The following is a 25397-nucleotide window of genomic DNA, read 5'->3' as shown; positions in this document are numbered from 1 at the left end:
AGGTTAGCGGAGCGGCCGTCCAGTGGTTCAGGCTACATAACGTTGATGGATTGCAGCGCCTGAATCTCCCCTGGCCATCTGCAGGCTCTAATGTGGGCCACCGGGGGGTCCAGGATGAAAAGAAAATAGGAGAAGGATGAGCTACTGAGATTTATCTGACCAAGCGGAGGCTGAAGCAGCTTTCGAGGCTACAGCGACGGACGTTTTTCTTTTACTACCGCCGAATAGGGGCGCTTGAGATTGAATTCGGTGCTCATCCCAAAAAGATATCCTGGGGGCGAACATAAGACACAAAGCCCACATGAGGGCTCTGATGGAGAAGACGAGGAAGGAAGCGAAGGAGTGGAGATGGGAGGGGAAATGTGCCGTATTGTGTTACAGAGTAATAATTGATTTTCCAAGTGCTTTACAATAAAGGTTTTCAACAAACATATTCCGCCATAATGTGAGAAGGAAGGGGTTGATAAGCTAATGATACGAGACGGATAAAAATGGAAAAAGCTTTAAGAGGGAAGAGGAGGGCAGTTGATTGCAGCGGCTGATGATGAGCGATAGAGAGATGACATGAGAGGACACGGACTCACAGATTGGACAGCCACTTACACAGACATGCTGAGAGCTTTCAATTAATCCAGCCTAATTCAGCGGAGATGCGTGACTCTTGCACAGAATAATGAACCCGGCCAATTGGCAGTGTAATCAACAGCTCACAGCATCACAATACTTTACATATATCTATCACCTCACCTCGCCGGCTGTAGTACTATACATTCATGAGCACGAGAGGCATTGACTGAATGAAAGAACAGATAGAGAGGCCGCATTGATTGATAAATGGATGTAATGAACAAAGTACATCAAGGTGATTAAGTGAAGTCATATAATATTTTTCCTATTACATCCTGGAACCTGTTGGCCGCAGAATATGAATGATTGCGGAGATGTTTACCGAGTGCAAGAAGCACAATGTGACATTCATTTGGGGAATACAAAAACAGGAATTCACAAAAAAATAGTTTCCTATGTTGTTTATTCACAACTGCCCCGCGTAGCCCCTGAAAATGCAATCTCATAACTGTTAAGTCGATGTCAACAACAGTAAAAGCATTGTGGATGCGTTGGGAGATCCTGTAAATAGGCTTTTAATAGGGCTCTCTATTCTATGGCTATCATAAATTAGAGCCTACTGATGGCAATGCAGTGGAAACAACCATCTATTCTTTCCCGCACATATAAGACACAGGGGAGAGCAAGGAGAAGATTGAAGAGAAAGAAGTGAAAAAGAAGCTGCGAGGTAAAATGTGAGATAAGAGACACCTATCGGGAGAGATGGAGAAAATTACATAAGACCTGTGTTCCAGTGAGAAAACAGAAACAGGGATAATAACGTGAAAGGAGTGAGGGCGGTGGACGAAGCACGTAGAAATGAGAGGAAGTGGATAAAAAGTTCACATACACTGTATCTGGATTTTGATGTGTTTCTCCCCAAAGAGTAAGGGATCTTTTTTTCCACGGTAATTGCTCTTTGTCAGCCTAATTTGAATTCTGCATTTCATATATCATCACATACTCAGGGGACGCTGCACTGCAGAGGGGGGGGGGTTCAGCCCAGGTTAGGAAGCGCCACTTGGCTCCGGGTATGTTCTCAGTAATTAGGAAAGGTGCCAACGTTTGGATTTAATACGGCCCTGGGTGAGCGTGCGAGAGCTTGTTAGGGAAGTCTTTAGTCCGGACCCCCGAGGAGCATGTCAAGCATTTCTGTGTCAAAGGGTTCATCAGTGATTAGCTCTATACTCTGTGTCGCTGTGGGGTTTCCACGGGGCAAGAAGAGGGTGCACAAGATCGACAAACTCATCCCCCCCTTAAGCCTTACTGAACAAGTCAGATAGACGTCATCAGGGGAAGACTGGCGGGGGTTCATGAAGTCTTCTGTTCTCGGGGATCAAGTGAGTTTTACCTCTGAGCAGGAAATGATTGGTGCACAATCGACCGGCATGCACAAGAGAGAGGATAAGCAGGGATGATGAGAGGAACTAAATATTTGTGTGTGATATGAATGGGAGAGGTGGGAGAGCGGTGTCCAAAGGAATTTTAAATCATTGTAAACACACTTTGATTATTTGAGCTTTTTATGAGCCTTTAAGTTGGGCTTTAGCATCTTCAGTCTTAATTTGCGCGTTGAAATAAGCAAACGAGTTGGGTTTGTTTGGCGAACCTTCAAAATACCAACAACTGCCTCCTTTTTAATTACCGCCGTGCAAGTAGGGAATGACTTAAAATGCAAACAAACTGTAACTACAAACGTGTTCCCTGGATTATTAACTCTTGTTTAATGCAAACATGTTTGAAAAACGCTGACTATAACAAAAGATAATTGTGCTTGGAACAACAACTCATTACTGATCCACAGAGAGACAATATGGGGCTTTGGTTAGGGTAAACTCATTAGAAAATTCACACAGAATAATGAAGCATGCAGTATAAACAAAGTCATATAAACACACGAAAATAACTCACAAAACAAATCGTGCACACATATACCCAACGAACAAAAAAAAACGGTGCGCTTGCAAACAAGAAAGATCTTAGTGTTAGCCTAAGTAATAGTAATTGTTAGGAGAGCAATCTGTAACATGTCTAGCATGCTAAGCACGGCTGTTGCACACGTCCTTTTTTTCCCCGGCTGTAGAAACAGCTTTCTGGATTTAATTGGATGGTGGGCACGCTGAGCCGAGAGGTGAGAGGCTTAGAGCTGAGAGTTAGAAGGTCTAACTAAGGGATGTTAAACTTCATTCCTGGAGGGACCTTCTGAATGCAGGATTCTACGCTGCCCTCTGCTCCTAATAAGTTAATTAGCTCAGCGCTGGGTCAACAGAACAGAATACATTTCACACGGAGCATATTAACAATTACAGTTAATTATATCTTTGTATGCCGCACGTTATGTGGAATTCATGTGGGCATAGCTGAGGGTCCTGGTGCATTGTGTAGGAACGATTCTCCCCCGCATCCTTCATACATGATGTCTTATTGATTCGAGCAGAGAGCTATTGACTTGCACTGCATCTCTGCCGTGAAACGGAGAAAACAATGGTTATACAGCTCTTTAAACATCGCCAGAGCTCTCTTGTGGCAAGCAAGAAAGGAAAAGTAATACAGTTTTCTTAAATGTAAAAAATGTGCTGCTTTGTTATTTTCCATCATAGCAAACTGAATGCATTTGACATTTTTGACTGTTGGTCAGACAAAACAAGCTTTTTCAAGACATCCCTTTGTGCTCTTTTCTCATATTTCCTAGACCCAACAATACATTTACCAGAAAAATAAGTTGAAGCACTACTCTTTATCTGCAAGCATAAAAGGAACTATTAGGACCAAATCAGGCTCATTCATTTCCTGAGCTAGGAACAGGAGGTGTCTGTCATTGGCAGGTGTGGGACAGTAAACAAGACAAATGTGCCAATTTGTTTGATTCTGTTAGATTCCCATTGGTTGAGTCAAATTTGATTAGAATAGGGAGAATAAGCATTATTATTACTCATTGCACTCAATTATTTCAGCAACTAGGGGTTTGGGGTTGAGAAGTGATCACCAGTCGACTCCTCTGAGAAATATTCTTCAGCGATCTTTTTTTTTTCAAGTCACAATCAGTACCATGCATGTGTATCCAGACCTTGTAAATCTCAGCTCTCCACTGATGACAAAGCATTAACCGTAAGTGTCCCTCAATGTCAAGTGAAGAAGTAGTGAAAGGGGGAGTTTTGGTTTAGGCTGTTATCTTTAGGAAGTGTATCCTTAATACTGTGTTGGTGTTTGTTATAAACATTTGAAGACACATGAATGTAGAAGCAGGTTTAATAATTGTGTGTGTCTTTCCTTTCACAATATATTGCTGTAACAAAAACATCACTTCTGTGCTACATGATTGTCTGAAACAATCATGATGCTGTGAGTTTGACACACACTGTATATTAGGAAAGAAGAGCAACTCTGGGCAGCAGTAAGAAAATAAAAAGGTGTTGTACTGAAATCCTCAAACAATATGTAAAACTATAATACCTGCTTATCTCCAGGTCATTGGAGAGCATCTGAAAAAGGGCATTTGACATGCATCCTTTGATACGCATCAATATTTCCATCATGATGGTACTACAGATCAGACACTGATGATACAGATCAAGTTTAGTCTCACTCTTTCTCACTCCATTACTTTGTAAAGTGGCCTAAAGGCGTAGTTTTGTATTGAATCTTTTCCCTTTTGGCCACATTTCAGGTAACCTTAGTCTTGTGTGTTTCTCTCGACCAGAAGAAGAACTCACGGTTCCAAAATGTTGATTATACGGTTTGCAAACTAGAACATGAGCCACAGGGTGTTTCTCAATGTCGAGGACGCTTCCTTGGTAGGACATGTCCCTCCGAGTCAGGTCCTTCAGAAGCGAGGCAAGAATCCTTCCTAGCCTCGGAAAACGAAGAATGGTGGAACAGGCTAACAGGTGTGCAGGTGTGCGTCATACGAGAGGCCCCGCCTTAAAATGGAGCGCGATTTCCGCCAAAGATTTGGAAATTGGTCCGTGCGCAAAGCATTGTGGGGATTTTAAGACCGCGGAGGATACACATGTGCAGCCTCGAAATTTCCCGCAACGAAGGACGCCGGCCTCGGTAGAATTCTGGACATTGGAACAGTCCTTCGGCGGGACTCGATGACGTAGCATCCTTGAAATAGTGGCTCTGGAGCAGCCTTCCTCGACATTGAGAAACACCCACAGCTTCAGCTACTGAGCTCTTATTCTTTTGAACCAGCTTCCATTTTGTGATAGGGAGGTAGACAGCGTCCCCATATGTGAGAGTAGTCTAAAGACCTTCCTTTTTAAAGCCTATAGTAAGGGCTGGTTTCAGGCTTCCTTAAAACAGCCTCCTGGGTCCTACATTTCATTGTTCTTTATTGCATTTGATTCATTTCATTTTCTCTTATCTTATTTGTATTTTACATTTCAATGTTGTAATTGTATTATATTCTTCTTATTTTATTATACCCTTTTTACATTGTCATTCATGTCTGTTGATCTGTCAAGCTCTCTGAGACAAATGTGTTTTAACATTGGACTATAACAAATGTATTTGATTTGATTGTATGTTCTCTTTCCTTCTCCATTTCTCTCTCATGTTTTGTCTCATGTATGTATCCGATATGTTTATAGTGACAATCCATCATTCTGCTTTCAGGATATTTCTGGAAACAGGATGTGATTACTGAAGCTTTTAGTTTTTACAAAATGGTTTACAACACGTGACCATCAGCAGATTTCAGATACTGTACAGGCTTAGTTGAAAAAACTGTGTTTGCACTGACTGTACTCTGTAGAAAGAGGTATTATTTACAGCCTCCTCACTTTCTGGTACAGAGCATTCCCTTCCACTTCCAGCCAGTGTTCAGTATTGTCTTATTGACATGTTGGCCTCCCTATAACCTCTACTCTCCTTCCATCTATCATCTCCATCATCTATCAGACATCCATGCCCTCTGCCTTGACACTGACAGCATGACATAGCGACTCAGAGTCACGGGTCACCGGAGTGAGCAACGCGCGGCAATAACCAGACTTCTTAAGCATGGTGTAGACAGGTGGGCAGGTGTGCAGCATCACACCTGGAGACAGTGGGCCCAAAAGTGCTTTGTGGTAAGGATGTGAAGCGAGCATCATCCCGCTGATAGCGACCCCTAACTGTGCCAGGTTTATCGTGCTGTGACAACTGAGCCGTGTGTATGTTTGAAGCATTAATATGGATCTACAAGAACATGTAGGCCTTCTCTTTGGACTACAAAATAGCAGGATGAAAATAGTATTTCTTATCTATTAAAATCTAATCTAACCAATTAACCAGTGGTAGAATGTATACTCAAGTGTTGTAATTTGAGGTATTTGCAATTTACTTTATACTTCTACTTCACTAAAATGTACAGGGAAATATATTTTACACTACATTAATCTGACACGTTCCTTTACAAATGAATATTTTTGCATAAAAACAACAGTCTATACAGCCTTCCAAAAACATTTAAAGTAGTTTTCTAATTGAATTGAAAGACCTTTGAGTTATTTGTTGTTGTTTTTTGTTTATTTTAGATTTTTCTGCATTGGGTACTTTTATAAATATGACTTTAACGGCATTTTCCTAATTATACTTACTTACTTTTAGTTAACAAACATTTCCAATGCAGAACTTTCACTTTTAACAGAGTACATTTACAGTATGGTACTACTACTTTTAAAGGATGTGAATACTTCTTCCACCCCTGCTAGTAACCTTGCTTGCTTCGTGACCCAGTTACTTCTAACAGCTCGTCAGTGCTTGCAACACAATGACAGTAAGACGGTGCTTCTATTGTGTCACTGAAAGCAGTCTACCATATCACAACACAATCTACACCTACAACCCCCCCACCCCTTAGTATTTGCACGAGACAGAACACTGCGCCTGGCTGCCATCACAGCAAAGAGGCCAGTGGTAAAAGGCCGGCTGATGTTGAGGAGGACACTGTGTGAACGCTGAGGTGATGAAACACTGCTGATGCAGGTGCACAGTGCCACTGAAGCCAGGGCAGAGAGAGAGAATGAATCGCCTTCTCTCTAACGAAGCCACCCTCAGCTATACAGTATAGAGTGTGGCAGAGCGAGTCTTTAAAGGTCCCCTATTATACTGTTTTTCATCAATATATTATAGGTCTCAGATATATACAGAACCTGTCTCTGAAGTGTTTGTCTGAAATACCAAACAGATCATTGCAGCATCCCATAATCCCCTCTGTTTCAGCCCTGTTTCAAAAGTGCTGATTCTCTGTCTGTTACTTTAGATGAAAATAAGGAGCCCCTCCCCACGCCCCTCTGAGAGATATTTGGTTAAAAAGAACCCAATGGTGCTCTAGGAGGAGATGCAGGTGATAAGGTGGGGGGGGGGTTACCTTGGTTGGTGATTGGCTAATAGTTACACAAGCCAAAAAATCGTTATGACATCATGAAGTGGCCAAAATCTGATCAGCTCATTTTCAGACATGTTTTTATATAAATGGATCAGGACAAAAAGAGAGGGGGTCTTTTTTCCTGAAACTTTCAGAATCTCTTTACACAGAGGGGACACGTGTTTATGTATAAAAGACATGAAAAAGTGGATTTTGCATAATAGGTGACCTTTAAAGGATTTTCACAGTGTTCTACAACATGAAATAACCCACTAGGGAATGCCTGAAGCTTCCATGTGTCATATAACAACATAGGTTGCTAACAAGTGTCTAAATGAGACTTCTAAACATCGTCACGCTGAGCATTAGCTTACCTTTAGCTTAGCGGTGGCGACGCGCAGCCATGCTACCACGATGTAGTTTGTTTACAGCCATTACGTTTTGCATTATGCTTCGAATATGTGGACATTATCTTGCTAAACAAAATGTGTGCGATTTTATTTTCTCCAATGTTCAAAATCCAATGAAAAAATCCAATGAATAAATCGTGCTGTTTTTTGTCAAGAGACCCTCTGCGATGCTAACTTCCGGGTCAGCCTACAAAAAGACATCATCAATGCACCACTCTACTGTATGCACTCTTTATCCCCAACATGATTATTCACACCTTGTTGCCTTGACTTCTTTAAGAAAAAGTTGGTTTTAGAACGAAATATCCAAAAACAGAGAGCAAAAGAGCAAAACTACTGAAATCTTCCATCTAAAAGATCTCACAAAACTTGTGAATAATAATTCTCAGTCTCATTTATCCAGTGGTATGTTTACCGTTTCATAAACACACGCATTTTCGCCGAACCCTTCCACATAAACAATAACAAGGACAAGTAGACTGTTGTTCTCTTTCAGACTATTTAGTCCCTTCATATGCCACGGAGGCATTCAAGAACTTTACTTCATGAATCCAAGGTAAAAAACGGTAGGCAATTGATACACAAATGATCATTTAGAGTTTCAAGGACAGGGTTAAATGTGCTCATTGTCCTTTTGTCTGTTTGCACAGTGAATGTTTTCAGTTTGAAGATATGCATAAAAGAGTGTCTCCGACTACACAGTCCTTTACGAAGGAGAAGCTTTGTGAAATAGTTTGTATCACTTGGGGCAATGCAGAAACGGAGTCTCCATATGTACTGTTTAATTTCAACTTCAGAGTGTGAGTGCATACAGTTCCTTTCTATCACAACTTCTGTCCCTTATCTTGCTCCCAGACAAAACTTTTAAAGTGGCAGAGATTATTTTTCAATTTCCTACCTTTCCTCTCGGAGAGTATACATTCCCCTGTCCTCATCAACCAGCCAGATATCATATATTCCCCAAGTGTCATTGCAGTTTAACATTTATGGACGTGATTAAACACTTTGGTGTGGTTTAGTAATCGAAGTAAGAATTATCTTCATAAAACAAGTATGTAATTACTTATCAGTTTGCCTGTGGTTTTCTCTCTGCGCCAAGATCAATTACACTGTCCTTAGAAATGATAAATAATGAAGAAAGCTTGTGGCCAAACAGATTTCCAATATTTCACCTAGGAAGATTGGAGGAAGCATCTAAAGCCAAACGGATGAATTAATGAGTCCCCTGTTGTATCTTAATATGTTTACTGCGGTCCTTTTACCACCCCACTCCTACACTGCTTGGCTAAGGATGAGTGTCTGTACTTTGATATCATCTCACTGGATTGTTTGTGAGCATGGCTTTTCAAAAAAACTAAACGTATGTCAATAAAATGTTGGAAATGTTGTTGTTGTTTATAAAGTACTTTCTTGCCCTTTGAACATTTCTGCCCACACAGATAATCCAAAATCTTATAAATGTTCACTTCACAACAACAAATGCCATCAACCCTTTATCAAATGTGATTAATAATGTAACAATGAAAATTTATTTTTAAATGTTTCGATATTGCGACTATTTTTGACATATGTACAGTATGGCTATATTTCTTGAGCATATGGTGCAACTGCAGTATTTTTTTAATGTTCAAAAAGCTCTTTATTTTTCTCATACTGCCTGTGCTGCAGCATCTCTTTTCACCCTCTGTCTGAAACCAGAGCCCAGTCTGCTCTGATTGGTTAGCTGGCCAGCTCTGTTGTGATTGGGCAACCACTTAGAGATGTTCCGCCCCTAATCCTAAATCAAAGTCAACTTTATTGTCAATCTTCCAGTTTGTGTGTACAGACAGAGAGATCCTGAATATCAAAACAAATGTATATAACATATAAAAAGATGTATATATATATACACATTCAAAGACACATTTTTACATGTGTACACATTAAGACCTAAATAAAAACACAACAATCAATAAATACAAAATAATCAGCGCTAGCCAAAAGAAGAGTGAGTGTAACATAGTTTCTGCAATTTTAAATTGATCAATTAAAATGGCCTTCACTTAGTTATCAGGTGGCTTACTAATTTGAAAGTTTTTCTTTGTACAAAGCCATACAAAACATGTATTTAATCAGCATGATTTGTTGATAACAGTATTAGTATTTTGTTGCAGATGCAACATCAAAACATTTTCTATCTTTAGAATAACATTTATCTGCAACCTTGACGGAGAATGCGCTTATTGAATGTTTTCTAGATGAACACGGTTTGTTCCAGCGAGGACAGTGTGCCATCGTTTCTCAAAACTCCAAAGTAATCAAAGCCTATTTGATCTTGTACTCTTCTTCTTCTTTTAATATATCAAACAAGCACATTTAAAAAAAAAAAAAAGTGATACACTGCTGATTCCAAGCTAAGGGGATTATACCAAAAGCGTGTCTTTCTTGTACCTTCCAGATATAACAAAGCAAGATACATCAGTCAAATGAAAAGGAAAATGTGCTCTCCCTGTTTGTAAATTACTTTTGGAAAAAAGAAAAAAATTGAACATCCTCCAGAAATTGTTCTCAGAACATGAAAAAAAAACTTTAATTTTCAAGTGACTATGCCTTTAGCTCTGGCAATGGACAGACATTGTCCCTGTGTCCAATCACACCCTTTGTATAACTAGCTTCTATATGCACTGCATTAAACATTGTAGTTGTGTCTCATAATAGGATCCACATTGATTAGTTATACCATGACGGTAATAACCAGTAAATTAAATTGCAGGCTATAGCTCCCCTGCTGCATGCTGGGCTGTTTAATTAGTAATCCAAATAGGAAATCAAACTGAAAGCGGAGTCAATAGCCGGGAAAAATGTGCAGTAATAAACTGGGTATATGGTTTACCCCACAGGCCCATAACATCTGTCGTATGTCAAGACAGATCAAACGATAAGCACCCGATCCCTTCAAAGGCCTGTGAGGAATGATCAGCCCAGGCTATTTAGATCACTACTTCCTTAGTCATTCCAATGAACCTTTATTTCACCCTCTCTAAAAGTCTCCACTCATATAATAAACCGCCAAGTATTTAGTTCAAGATTAAACCTGAGGTACCTGAAGAGATGGAGGCCAGGCGAAATGCATCGTGGTGTCGGCTTGGAGCTACAGGTTCATACGGGGATGAGTCATCCATGTCTCCATCTGTAAACACAGTAAAAAGATGAATTAACACTCAAAGTAAACAGCATTACAGCAGAGCATTTCCAAAGACAGAAATAAGAATTCAGTCCAGCTATGAGGACCTGAAATAACACACACAAACTCAAAGGAAATTCAGTTCATGAACACTGTAATACATGAGAGTGCACATTAAACTGTAATGATGGCATTTCCCGGTATACTGGCAGACCAACAGTTAACAGGTATTTTCTTCATATGGAAAACAGGATGTTCATCGTGGTCGAATCATTTCCTTTTTCGAGAGAGTATTTTGTCTGTGCTGTGGTTTGATTTGGGGGAGCAGCTGAACGATTAAAGCCCCAGCAATACATCTTCCCTGCTAACAATGTGTTTCCAGAGCTGTTGGTAGAGAAAAGATGTTTTAAATCAGATTAGCACTCAACTGACTGAGTCTCTCCCGTGTGCCTGCTTCTCTGTAGGCCCTAATCCTGAATTTAAAATTCATAGCCATTCGGTGTGATTGAGACAACCCCTCCTGTGTGTAATAGCTTTGCATTCTGATCCCACCAGAAACACAGCCAGGGTGTTGTGAGGAAGGTTTGGAGGCCCGCTGCTACAAATGAGAAAATGTGAAACCTGTTGAAACAACACTGCAGTCTGCCTACCAATCAATCAATAGATATAGTGCATTTTGTTTATCAACATCCTCCTCGGAGTCTTTCCCAGAAGATGACGCAAGCTGATCAAATGTTGTCTCGTAGCAGTTGGGTAATAGGTTGGGATATTGGTGTGTGTGTGTGTGTGTGTGTGTGTGTGTGTGTGTGTGTGTGTGTGTGTGTGCGTGCGTGCGTGCGTGCGTGCGTGCGTGCGTGCGTGCGTGCGTGCGTGCGTGCGTGCGTGCGTGCGTGCGTGCGTGCGTGCGTGCGTGCGTGCGTGCGTGTGTGTGTTGCAGTATGTTCTCCATTAAACCTCATCAACAGCACAGGAAATGATGCACATTGGCACACAGTTAGAAGGAGTGACTAGATAAGTTGGATAATGAAAGGACTTGAGAAAGGGAATGTTCGATCATAATTTGTCCACAGAGTAAAGAAAAGCAGCCTCAGACCAGCGTACTGCAGGGTCGCCGCTGTACGCCGAGCCCTACATCTCCACTATCAATCAATAATGACAATCATAACAAGATGGAACAGCTCAGCCGGCCATTCTCTGAGCACATAGCTATTGACATCTGGCACAAGTGAGGATTGTAAGTGTGTTTAAGAGAGAGAGAAAAGGAGCCGAGGAGAGGCAGACCGGAGAGAAAGAATAAATAAAACATCGGCAAACAATCCGAGGGGAGAGGAGTAACACATACTTTGTAACTCGAATCACCTACAGTTGTGTGTGTACTCAATGTACATGTCTTGTTTGTGTGTTCTGTTTGTGTATTGAAGGATACGGTAAATAGACTGTATTTATATAGCGCTGTTCAGTATTTGCAACCTCTCAAAGCGCGTTATATAAGTCAGCATTCACACATTAAAGGTGCCATTAAAGGTTCCACCTGCTCAGGGACAGTGATGGAAGAAGTACTCAGTAAAAGTACTAATACCACAGTCTAAAAATAAGACAAAAGTCCAAAAAAGTTACAGATGTATTAGCAATAAAATGTATCAAATGTATTCATAGTGCAGAATGTCTCTTTAAAAAATGTACATTAACAATTAACATATACATATAGAGTGTGTTAATGTTGTGATTCATTCATGTGAAACACATTTTGGATACTTTTTGAGTAGATAGTATTCATAAACACATCATGTTACTTGTGTGAAAAGTAACTAGTAACCGGGAATTGTCAAATAAATGAAGTGGAGTAAAACATACAATATTTCTTTCTGAGATGTGGTGGAGTAAAAGTATAAATTGGCAGCAAATGGAAATCTTCAAGTAAAGTAGAAGTACCTCAAACTGATACTTGAGTACAGTAAATGTACTTACATACTTAGTGGTACTTTCAACCACTGCTCAGGGAGGCTAACATTCAAACACTTCACACACTGTTGGACACGGGGATCAATCTGGGATTAATCTGAAGTATCTTCCACAAGGACACTTCGACATGTTGACTGGGGATCGAACCACCACTCTTCCCTGAGCCACAAAGATGTATTGACACAATCATTTATTTGAAAGTGTATCTCTGTTTTCATGTTTTCCAGTTGATTTTGTGTCAGCCATTTCATGTTAGTTTTGACGTTTCTGCCACGAGACAGATGCTGGAGATCTCTCAGTAAGTCTAATTACAGCCATTACCTTCTGAAGCCTTTCAAGAGTTCAGCTAAGCACACACACATTTATTTTTGCAACAGTTATTGTGTAATTTGTTTTATAAAAGAGGGAAATATTCCACAGAAAAGTGCAATGCTTCTTCCACTACAAGAACACGTTGTGTTGCACAGAGCAACATGGAAATAAAGCATGCCCTATCTTTTGCCAGGAGCAAAACAAATGGTTATGAGGTTGTTTAGCATTTTGTTCTGGCAGCTTCTTCCAGCGCAGGGAAGCTTCAGTGCACAATCAGCCTGGGATCAAAAAGTGTTAAGACACATTAAACATCATGAGCAGAAGTGTAGAGTGCACTGTGGCGATCCTATAAAACAATGTCAAACCACAACAGTAGCTGTAGTTACTGAATATTAAAAGCTTATTTACATGGATGTTACGAGCCGTACTGAATCATAAAAGTGCAAAACACAGTATAATCACACACACACCCGTAGGTTGTGAGGACAGCAGGAGGCCTTGTTGTACTTTTACCCAAAAAGTGCTCTTTCAAAGTCATCTTGGACCCAATTATGCATCCATAATAGACAATTCTTCCCAGCTGTTTAGCGATAAGATGTTTTCAGCCACAGGGCAACAACTTATCGCTGTAATTAAGCCTCCGTTTGACTTCATTTGCTCTGACAGTGTGGAGCATGACCGGCACGGCTCAGACAGGCAGGCCTTTCCCTGGTTACAGCGAGGGAGGAATTCTGCTTTAAGAGTATTCACTGTCTCCACCTTCACCATAAGGGGTTTTATGAAGCCGTTAGGCGCCATCACTCATCCTTTTCATATGCATTATCAATGAAGCTAAACTCCTTGGGTGATGAAAATTATCCTATATGGATTTTTTTGTGACTTTCTTGGCAACCCGTTTTTGTTCCTGAAGCCGTTTTTTTAATAACTGTCATTTACTTTGGTTTCTTTTTTAAAGGTGCCCTCTGCTGATTGTGTTACTATTTATTATTAATGTTGATTTAATATCGTAGCCCGGTTTTGCTGCAGGCAATGTTGTGAAAAGACCAAATTGTAATATTACTTCTTATTAAAATAATAACAATGTACTGCAACAGCACTTCTGTTGTTACATTAATCACATAACGCAAAGCACAGCCTGGAGCGCAGCCGGAGGTCTCCTTCAGAGTCCTGCTGCTTTTAGCACGAACTCGGACGGTGACAAAAGGTGACCGAGCCTTTTCTCATCACAGCTCCCAAATGTTGCAAACAAGCTGTCAGGCTTATCACAACAGATTCTTCTTTAAAGCACTCCTCAAAGCATCCTTGTATGCTATAGAAACGTATTAGACGGAACGCTGGGGAAATGAGAATTCACATTTTTATTGCATTACGATAAAAATGCATTAATGTTTCCTCGCAACTCCCCTCCCATAATGTGCTCATTTCAAGAAGGGGAAAGATAAAGTGATACAAATGCATCTTTTTTTCTCGAATAGTGTTTAACAGAACACAAGTTGAGGCATAAATTCAGTTAGCGGCTTAGCGTTTGAAGTGGTATTGACATTTTAAACTCAATTCCAAACCATACAAATAGAATATTGGATTAGCTCTGAATAATATTTCAAGTCACAATTTCAATCCGTGTGGCGTGGTGGGCAAACACAGCTGAGGAAATGAGTGCTGAAATGTTCAGACATGCCTTTTGGCTATGTGGATGTAATGTTAATATGAATAGTTACACACATGCTTACTTAAATCAGCATTTTAATACCTGGTGTCTGGTACTGAACGCTTAATCTTGTGTAAATGCTGCACAGCTTCAGTAAATAGCATCTTCATAGCTTAGCAACAGTGTTTGAAGAAGTACTCAGGCCCTTTACTTAAGTAAAAGTACAAATACTATGGTCTTAAAATACTCCACTTCAAGTAAAAGTCCTGATTTCCAATAATACTTAAGTAAAAGTACAAATGTATTGACATCAAAAGATACTTAAAGTACAAAAAGTAGTGCAGAATTATTGTGCCGAAAAGTAGTCATTCTGCACAATAACCCATTTCACAATAATATAAAGTACTGAAGTATTATCTGCTTAATGTGTTTTAAGTATCGAAGGTTCTCGTAATGCAGAATGGATCCATTTACAGTATTATATTATTATGGTTATCATATTATCCTGTTTTGTACATGTAAGATCATTTTAGTTTGTTGACATGGACCAAATGTAGATACTAGAAATACTGTGCAGTGGTACAGTACTGCATTATACCATATCATGTGTTTTTATATGTACAAAGTAACTTGTAACTGTGAGTGTTAAAATACATTTAATGGGTCAAATGTACATTATTGTACTCCAAAATGTAGTGGAGTTAAAGTATAAAGTCGCAATATATGGAAATACTCAAGTAAAGTACAAAATATGTCAAAAAAGTACTTAAGTACAATACTTGACTTAATTACTTTCCACCACTGCTTACTTGACATATTCGAAAGAACATTAAAAACAGGCAGCAAAATATAAGCCTCAAAATGAAACATTTTACATCATTTGAAAGAATAGAAAACCCCATTTTGGATACTGTAAACTGACACATTAACTGTGAAATGTAAGTACTGCCGCTGTATAGAATAGATAACAGAATGATAACGATCCAAATGATCTATCTATATAAATAAAAAGTGTTTGGCCCCTAGCTCTGAAAAACTTGGCTGACTTATTCCAACAAGCAGCTATTTCAATTAATGATGCGGAGCGTGAGAAACACAGAGAGAGAAATGGAAGTCCCCATGCTGAGATGACAGCCGCCGGGCCTGCTAGTTGACTTCAGCAACACGCTTTCATTCAGAGACGCCCTGAACCTTCCTGCCATGAGTGAGTCTTAATGCCCACATCATGACAGCATTCACCGAGCAGAATGGCCCGTCACTCACTCTCCCCTCTGATAGAGAGCCTGAGAACTCACTCCGCTATAATCTAAACCCCGCTATACCTGGCCGCTCTGTCACACTCTCTATACAGCCTCCTGGTGAATGGGAGTCATCTGCAGCACTTCACCTTTCAGTGTGGAAAATCATTAGACAGATTTACGCAGACAAACACAGCCTGTTTTGTCATCATATTTCACTGATCCTTTTTGGGATGGAAGATAAAAAAAGGTTGAAAAGTAGGAGGAAGAGATTGGGAATGCTCTGAAAGATCCTATTGATCACATCCAGAGGCTATCGACGGGGCCTTCCTCTGATGATGAACTAGCCACCTAGCGAGTGTGAGGGGAGGGAGGAAGCAGAGAGGACATATTCAGCATGCAGGAGCCTGCTTCCCTTTCCCCTGACATGCCGGGCTGGCTGGAAAAATGTTCTGCTTATGACAGTGGATGGCTAAGGTAATGGCCGGTGACTGCTACCATTGCTCATAGTAATGATGGTTTCACCCAGGAATACTGTGTACCTTTGTAACCCCCCCCTACACCTCTTCGTTTCCCCCCATGACTCTCTTTTTGTACCCTTTGGGTTTCTCTGTCTCTCTCTCTTATCATTTATCTACCGTCCTCTCCTCACCTTGAGTCCCATCATTCGCTCTCTCCATTTCTCTCCCCCCCCCTGCCTAAGTCAATCATGATGTGTGCAGCATTCTTACACTGTCAATTTGAGGTAACTTTACACAGCATTTGGGCCATACTTGTGGTATTAGCATGGTGTGGTGACACATTCAATGGGTGACCTTTGCAACTGTGACAATCTTGAAAGTGAGGAGAATAAATCATGCCATGAAATTGTCTGGTTTTCTCGTCATCTCATGCAAAGATACAGTCTTCTCCCACAATGAGCTGACACATGACCGGTGGGGGAGCTCTCTTTTCTCTCCCTGCAGTGCAAGTTGGCTCAGCTAATTAAACTGCTCTGAAAGCCCCCCACAAAAGAACTTCGATTGCTACTTGAAGACCCGGGCTGGGGTTTCATCGCAGAGGCTATGAAATAATGCATGTTAGAGGTGTGGAACTTATCGTTTAAATTACTCATTCTACTGCAATCCTGCAAGGCTATATCCACATAAGTCCCAAGGCACGATTGTAAGAGAACCGCAGCTGCCTATACAATATCCCTGTGTGTAGCAGCCAATGTTTCTTTCTTAGTAATTACTTCGTTTATAGATTCAAACTGCAAGACCTCATTGCTCATACCAACTCAGGCTCATTCTGAGCAGAAACCACCCATTATCCATCAAGGACGGCTGCACTGACACATCGAATTTAGCTGCCATTTTTCCTTTAGAAAACAGAATTAATAGGAAACAATTAGCACCATTACTGATGGTTTCAGCGCAGTACGGTTTAACCTAAAGGCAGCGTCATAACAGCTTAGAAATCAAGAATGAAATCTGTCCCCACATATCAGTAAGGTGAATATAATGTATTTTAAAAGGGAAAGAAATCATAAATTCATCATCAATCATAAATGTGATACTCCTGTAACCACCTACATGTGTGTATGTTTGAGACTGAGCTGTTTGTTTGGTTTTTTTTTTGTCATTTTTTGTCTTTTTGCTTTGTAATTATGTACTTGTCATGTATGTGCTACGTCATTATTGTGTTGTGAAAATTGAAAAAATCAATAAATATATTGTTTAAAAAAAAAAAAAAGGGAAAGAAATATATCGCCCACCACCTGAAAGGTGCTTGTATAGATGTGTAGAGGACACATCAAACTCACATTGTTGCCACACTCTGTACTGTAAAGTGTTTTCTCAGCAGCGGTGCATTGTTTTGTATCACATAAATTCAACTTTGAAACACTTACAGATTCAGGCCTCTCAATGGACCTTAGTAACCGGAGACGCTCATGCTGCTCATAAGTGTCTGAACCTTGTTTGCTGTAGCTAATGTAATTTACAGTTCCATCTCACGGACAGAGGACACACTGCAGCTTAAGGGCCTGTTCCACCAGGGCATTATACGGTGAGTCTGCTTGGACTTGGCTTAAGATTGATTACCTTTCAGTCTCAGGGTAGACTCTTTGGTTTGCTTTCAACTAAGTATGACATTTTCAGTTATCACACCATAGCAGGAGAGAACTCTCTGGAGAAAAAAGAGAGGTGCATGTCGCACCAGTTCGACGCAGTGGTTGTGATTTTAAATCTATGTTATCTGAAATGTATTTTGGTAAAGGATAACTGTTCACTGGCTGCAGAAAAACACAATTACACCAACTGATGCCCCACCACCTGATTTTGGGACACAAGTGATTGTTGATTGGCTGGTGATGGTGTTCTGGTTTAGCAATGATTAACACACATCTCACATACAAGGTGACGTCCCTTGTCTCCTTTGTTTTTCTGAAATTTAAAGAGGCCCGATTAAGTTTTATTGGGTTTGCCCTTTCCTATATGTATTATATAGATGTATGTGTCCATGTAAATGGTCTGCAAATATTCAAATCTTCCTTCCTGCCTCCATTAGACTCCTTTCTCTTCTTCAGTAACATCACTATTTAACATTCATGTGATAGGCTATGGGGCGGTTGCCCAATCACAACAGAGCCGGCCAGCTAACCAATCAGAGCAGACTGGGCTCTGGTTTCAGACAGAGGGTGAAAAGAGGTGCTGCAGCACAGGCAGTATGAGAAAAATAAAGAGCTTTTTGAACATTAAAGCATGGAGACATGTCACAGGAGAGACACTAAATACAAATAAGAACCTGAAAATTAGCATAATAGGGCCCCTTTAATTTCCGCAAATAGCAGGCTTAAACAATTAGAATTGAAATAAACTAAAGTTTACAATCAAAGTATAACTGATTCATAACTGATTCATTTTCATCAGCAGGAGAACAAAGGCAGGTTGTTTACTGTATGCCTTTTTTATGTTTTAATCTTAATTATAACTTAACACATAAATGTATCCAAGCTGCAAGTCTTTTATGAGTGGAGGCAACTCGCAACATCTCAAATAAAATACTGCAACAAGAGACTTGATGCCTACCTGTAAAAACATACTATCCTATCATTCAGTGCTTAGTTCTTGCTTTAGCATCCATTTTGATGTTTGCTGAATGACATCGGTGGAATAAAAAAAGAGACAACGCGGTGAGGCAATGAATTTAAAAATGAAGATCTTTCAAAGCTCGTTTGAATCTCTGGATGAGGTTGATTTTTTCATTATTCTTCACATGACTTTGCCCCCAAATTGATTATTGATGTGAGTTCTTTTATGTGGTAAAGTCTTTTGGTTTATGAAGTCCTTTTGATCTGGAACATAATGATTGTCTAGATAAAAGAGTTGCGCAGAGTTCAAATTCAATTCTCTCTTATTCGAGTACCAACGCTCAAGGCTTAGGGGCGGTGCTTCCTTCATTCACACATGAAGAATGGAAACAGTTTGGTCTAATTATGACAAAGTCAAGAAGTGCACACGATCCCTCATAAATGTATTAATGCACATTTTTATTTAAAATTTCGGAAAAAATATTTTGTACCAATGATCACACGTTTTCTTATCCTTTCTTACTTCAGAAAAAACAGAAAAATGTTCAACATTAAAGACCAAACTGGTATCAAATATGCAGCCTAGAAGATAGGCTTCTAAAAAAAAGCTCCGCTGTATGATGTTATGTTTAACATTTATGAAGTCATAATTCAAGTCAATCTTAAATGAATTTACTCTTACATAATTTCCCTTTTTTGTAATATTTTGTTCCCACATACTGGATATTTCTACTCCGAGCTTTCATTATTAATCACATTCATTTGTGCACTTTTATTGAACTGCTAACAACATCCCCTTGGTTCTGAAATAAACAACATTACTAGACGCATTCAATTAGGTATTGCCACAGTATAACCTCGCCCCAGGCAGTGGAGTATTGTGCTGCGTTGCGTTGAGCTGATCTGGGAGCAGGGCATCGTTTCAAATCCCAGTCCGTCCCTGGTCAACGTCAGCTTTCTCTTCACAGACATGATGTTGAAGCCCTGCAGGCAGCCGAGAGGCCGACTCCCTGCTCCGGTCAGCACGGGTCATCAGATACAGCCCAACTTCGAGATGTGGCCGGATTTCAAATGTTCTACCTCAAAACCTGAAGTATATGTGTATATGTATGTCGTGTATGTGTTACATGTACATCGCTCCACTCTCACTGAGGCTAGTGTCACTCAGGTAGTCATGACAACTAAAACATCACATTTCCTTTTAACGTTTCAGCTTTGTGTGTGTGTGTGTGTGTGTGTGTGTGTGTGTGTGTGTGTGTGTGTGTGTGTGTGTGTGTGTGTGTGTGTGTGTGTGTGTGTGTGTGTGTGTGTGTGTGTGTGTGTGTGTGTGTGTGTGCGTATCTGTATCTGTATCTGTATCTGTATCTGTATCTGTATCTGTATCTGTATCTGTATCTGTATCTGTATCTGTATCTGTATGTGTGTATATAATTTTGTCTTAGTTTACATTATTTAATTTCAAATTCTGTTCTTGTACATATCCCATATTCTATTGACATGTATATAGTCTTTTTACAGTACTTTTTATTTTGTATTTTTGTATTTTATTATATATGTTGGATTGTTGAAGGAGCTCAAGTCAGAAGAATTTCATTTCCATTTCTTCACTGTAGCTTTGTGCATATGACAATAAAACCTTTGAATCTTGAATCTTGAATATAGAAGTTCGGGTGTGTATGTAAACCCATTATGAGTGAACTTATATACATATTATATGATTCTTTTTTTATATATGTTTTATATTCAAAGAGCATGGGAGTGGTGTTGACATGTGTAGATGAATATATTATATATGTCTATTTCTTATTTATTTATAATTGTATTTGACGTTAAAATTGGATGACTATGCCCTCCCGCTTCTACTACTTCTGTTTTCTAGTACCTTCTCTGTATGGATTGTTTGTATTAATATTGTATTGAATTAGTAGAATAAACACTTTATAATGGCTTATGGTTGCAGCAAAGTGGTTATACAGTATATTTGTATGCTTAAGGCACAAGAGATAACTTTTTTTAATTGATTTAATCACATAAATACAAAAATATGTCCAGGTCTTTTACAAGCTCCGCCCTCTTCTGTCTGTCATCATTGTCCTTCCACCTTCTCAAGCTCTACTCCTATTTTTTTAGTCCTTAGTTCCTCATTTTTCTTATCTTTCTGTCTCATCTCCTCTCGAGCCATTCATATCTTAACAAGAGTAGAAGAACATTTGTCAAAACTACATTACGCATCATCTTACCCAAGAACTACATCCAAACCTTCCTGCTTTGTCCACAAATCATTTTTAAAGTGGTTCAGCACCATTTGGAGAGGGCGTGTTGGGATTTGACCCTTCGTGTTTGTTTCCAGAGATGGATGTTGTACATAGATTGTTTCCAGTTAACAAAAGCGTGCTTGACTGCACAGTGGATCGTGATTAGATTAAAGCTGCACTTTAAGAGCTTTTCGTTTGTGTTAAATCGGGTTTTATCTCCGAGGGCGACAGGGCCAAAACGGGACAGTGCTGAGAGACATCTGCTGAGTAAAGATACACAAACTCTGTGAAGGGCAAGCACAGGAGGTCTCTATCCCTGACAGTTAGACAACTTCCATGATGCACTCAAACACAAACTCTTGGAGTGATGCCGAGCACCTGCATGTTTCTTGGGTGAGGCGAGAGAAAGAGATATATAAAGGGAGACCAGAAAGATCATTATGGGGGGGGGGGGGGGGGGGGGGGAAGTGTTCAGAACGAGAGAGAAAGACATGGGAGGAAGACAGAAGGCCTGGGGAGCGTCCATGTCATTACATTTCCCTTGAACTCATGTCAGGGACCCTCTGCTGCCATCAGTCTGATGAAGTGTATAGCTGGTGCTATGAGCAGTCGTCCTGGCAAATCACTTCACGGATCGCCGCACAAGAGCCCTGAATGCTCTGAGCTGTGAGACTGCGCAACATTTCCACCACACGTGTAAAAACAGCCGAGCACGTAATGTCCTCCATGTTTACATGGCATGACACTTGACATCAGTCACACAAGCTTCGGCCATGTGTAAGCATGGAGTAATGTCGCTCTTGGGTTAAGGACTCACTTTTAGCCCGATCCCCAGGGCCCTGCATCTCCATCAGCTCTGGTTCAGTCAGATATGTTTTCATGTGAAACATATGGACCAAGAGACATGTCAATCCAGGAGGCTGCCTGATGCTCTCTAAATGTTTGGCAACGTGCAAACAAGAATGTTAAAATAAGAGTGCTATTTAACGTGCTGCGTAAGTGGACACATAAGGGCCACTGAGCTATACAATTGTAACCTAATATGGAACACTTTAGGTGAAAACCAATAAGTCCACCACAACAGGTCTATGTGATGTAATCCCATTATAGCTCCATTACCTTAGAGTGGGTGAGGAAAGAAGGAAAGCATGTATTTTTCATCAAGGGCTTCTGGGTATCATTACAAGAGGGCATGAGGGAATAAGGCATCAACAAGGGTGTGGAGTGCATCCTTATTGTCTTTGCCCGGAAAGTACACTCTTTGTTAAGATCGGAAGAATCATTTAAAATAAATATTATAATGCTAAAGAATGCCCTAATTCACATACATTAACATCTATAGAGGTGTGTTGCACTTTGACAGACTGCTTACTGCCGCAGTGCGAGTGCTTCTTCTAGTAGCTGTGCATGACCATGAGGCTCATGAAGAGCCCTGCTATGCATTTTCAGGAACAAAACCATTTAGCATGGTGTGAGCTGGATTCACGGCCACAGGGGGAATACAGAAGGAAACAAATGACACTAAAGATCCAGATCGTTCATAATGAGCTGACGGTGAATAAATGTGGAAGGAGCAAGTTCTAATTTATACATTTGTAGTTTTACAAAGCATGATTTAAAGAGGTGTAATTATGTTGCAGGTTGTGAAATTGCCACACAGTTAAACATGATGTGAATTTGTGAGACAGAGAATAGTAAAACCGTCTGCCTCCTACCTTCAGTGAGTCCCATGTGGATGGTCCAGTAGTTCTGCAGACACTGCAGCTCCTTCTTCATGCCCCTCTTGCAGCGGCAGTCATACAGAGGACTGACCAGGAGCACTTCCAAGGCCGCCTGGCACTCCCTGTTGTTGTCCAGCATGGCTTCCTTCTCCTTGCCCACAAGGCACTGGCGCATCACCCGGTACCGAGAGCTGCAGTAAGCGTTCTGGTTGCACATGTCACTCGCCTGGATGCAGTCCACCCACTCCGGCTGAGCTCCAGGCACAGACCCGGTGCCCGGAGATCCTGGAGAACCACTGGCCAAGGAAATGGACAAAGCTGAGGGAGTCTCCCAGGAACTCGCCGACTCATCTGGGGGACAGACTGGTGTGACAAGACAAAAAGGGCTCAGAAATCACACTTGAATATGGGGGATTTTGGATTTGTGTGTGTGTGAATGCAAGTCTATCATAAACCTGCTTTCATTTTGGGTTATTTTTATATGGGACCCATAAACAGGTTTCATGGCCTGTGACATGCCCACACAGGCCAAGGCGTCTTTCAGCAAGACAGTTACATTCCTCATGTTCACATTAGACATATAAATCTCTCCATGGGGTCTTGTTAAGTTCCCGTTCAATTAATATTCAGTTATTTTCTGTTGTCACTTTAGTGCATCTAAAAACAAGTGAGACTGCGGCGTTCAGGCTCAGTAATTAAAGGAAGACTTGATCAATTAAGTGTATCTAATTATCTCACCTTTAAAAAAAAAAGTGAGCTTCCCAATATCACATCCAGAAAATGACACCTGGCTTTGAGTAAACAATGATGCACAGAACAGAGTCAGGTGTTGCGTTTGACATAAGTCAACATTCAAACATCCAAACACACACACACACACACACACACACACACACACACACACACACACACACACACACACACACACACACACACACACACACACACACACACACGCACGCACACACACGCACACACACACACACACACTTTAACTACAGGCGGTTCTGGTGAAATGACAAGAGAGACCCCGTGTGGTGATACTGAGCATCGACCCTCAAAGGGGAGGGGACACTGCATCAGTATTAGAGAGCAACGTAAAGGAAAAAGAGTCACATGAAGTTAACTGTGAAAATATGTTATCAGTCAGATGACTTAAACTGACGCACTGGCGTTTGTGGACGACACTCATGATGGTAATTAGGATGATGATGATGATCATGATGATGATGATTATGATGATGATGATATTTTTTCACATTAAACCAAACACTAGTGTGGTGAAAGCTCAGTTATTTTCTTTTACTGACTAAAAGATGTGGCAATAATGAGATCCATCCTGTGGGTTTTTTAATGAATCAAAAATAATAAGTGTTTCACTCGCATACACCAACTTCACCTTGTAGCTTTGACATTAAACATAATTGATCTGCCTAAAATATAACAGTATTTGACCACACATATTAATTTATAAAAAGCAGCATGAATCTTTTGCCCTCAAGCAACTCATGCATGACAAAAGTGGACACAGCAGAAAATGCCCCTTGGCAATCATTAATAATGTCAGAATTTATCCATCCTGTCATTTTTAATGCCTGAATTTATCACATTTGCGCACAATTATACATGTTTTCCATATTTCACTTCTCACCTAAGAGCAGGAGGAAGATGTGAACGCACATCCACACAGTGACAGACTTCATGTTGGAGAGATGAGTTAGGGTCCAAACGATGAATATTTCCACCTTGTCAAAGGTTAATTCCCCTCTTCGGATCCTTGACCCGTGCGTAACCTAACTAAAAAACCAAATACAAAATAAATATCCTCTTTAAAAACGCACCTCCGGAAAAAAAATCCTCGACCCCCAATAGTAATCCACGATTATTTTTTTTATTAATACACTAACCACGACACAGAAAGAAATCCTCTGATATTGAAGAAAAATGTAAAATCAAATGCCAATCAATCAATCAGTCAATCCATGGAGCAGTTTCTCAGGGTCCGTCTGCGCTGCGTTCATTCCGACAAACTACTGAGACTTGATCTCTCCGCATTATAAGGGCTCACACTGCCCGCTCCAATTGCCCCTTGGAGACAATTTCTCCCTAAAACATTCCTTAAACTGGCGTGAAAAGATCTGTCAGCTATGCCAATATCTCTAACGAGGCAGAGGAAGTCATCTGAAAGTGACTACAAAACGCTGACTGGATTGTTTTCTCATCAACCACTGGCTCCTTCAGAAAGCAGTGCGCTCCTCTGGAGGGAGTGAACGCTTCTTTTGCACTGACTGCATGTGTGTCGAGGCATCACGGCACTTTATAAAGAGGAGTTTCTGTGCGCCAGCAGAGGGCGCTGTGGGGAGGGTGCTCTCATTGGAAAACGTGGGTCACAATCGGTCACAACGAGGCCCAATAAAAATAATGTTACCCTATAGAAAAATCACCAGGATATGTCTGTAATCTTCCTGCAGGGAGCTGGGGAGAAATACACCTGCGGTCCTCGGCAGCGGTGAAATGATAGTGACCTCACTTGGCCTGTGAGGTATTTCCTGTGGGGTATTGCCTCAGGATTTTCTGTGAGAGCCTATATATTTTGTGAAACAATTTCTGAGATTCATGTGCAAAATCATTCTTGCAAGATTGCTATATCTTTCGTT

The 25397-nt window shown here is 40.5% G+C and overlaps 1 protein-coding gene across 2 annotated transcripts in view; it reads right to left on the bottom strand.

Annotated features, from left to right (window-relative positions):
- LOC117496765 (GDNF family receptor alpha-2-like) overlaps positions 1 to 25006 on the bottom strand; it is a 50198-nt gene extending 25192 nt beyond the window's left edge. Inside the window, exons 1-4 of one of the 2 annotated variants that reach the window (XM_034148511.1) lie at positions 24648 to 25006; positions 24392 to 24537; positions 22735 to 23103; positions 10451 to 10537 (exon numbers count right to left, since the gene is read on the bottom strand). In XM_034148511.1, coding sequence (XP_034004402.1) covers positions 10451 to 10537; positions 22735 to 23103; positions 24392 to 24443 — 508 coding nt within the window. In that variant the 5' untranslated portion in view covers positions 24444 to 24537; positions 24648 to 25006. Of the gene's footprint in view, positions 1 to 10450; positions 10538 to 22734; positions 23104 to 24391 lie in introns of both variants that reach the window. The other variant, XM_034148510.1, reaches the window with a different exon arrangement.
- Positions 25007 to 25397: the final 391 nt, after the last annotated feature.

The sequence above is a fragment of the Trematomus bernacchii genome, unplaced genomic scaffold (genome assembly GCF_902827165.1).
Source record: "Trematomus bernacchii unplaced genomic scaffold, fTreBer1.1, whole genome shotgun sequence".
Lineage (NCBI taxonomy): Eukaryota > Metazoa > Chordata > Actinopteri > Perciformes > Nototheniidae > Trematomus > Trematomus bernacchii.
Note: the sequence above shows the minus strand (reverse complement) of the source record. Positions and strands in the feature narration are given on the sequence as shown.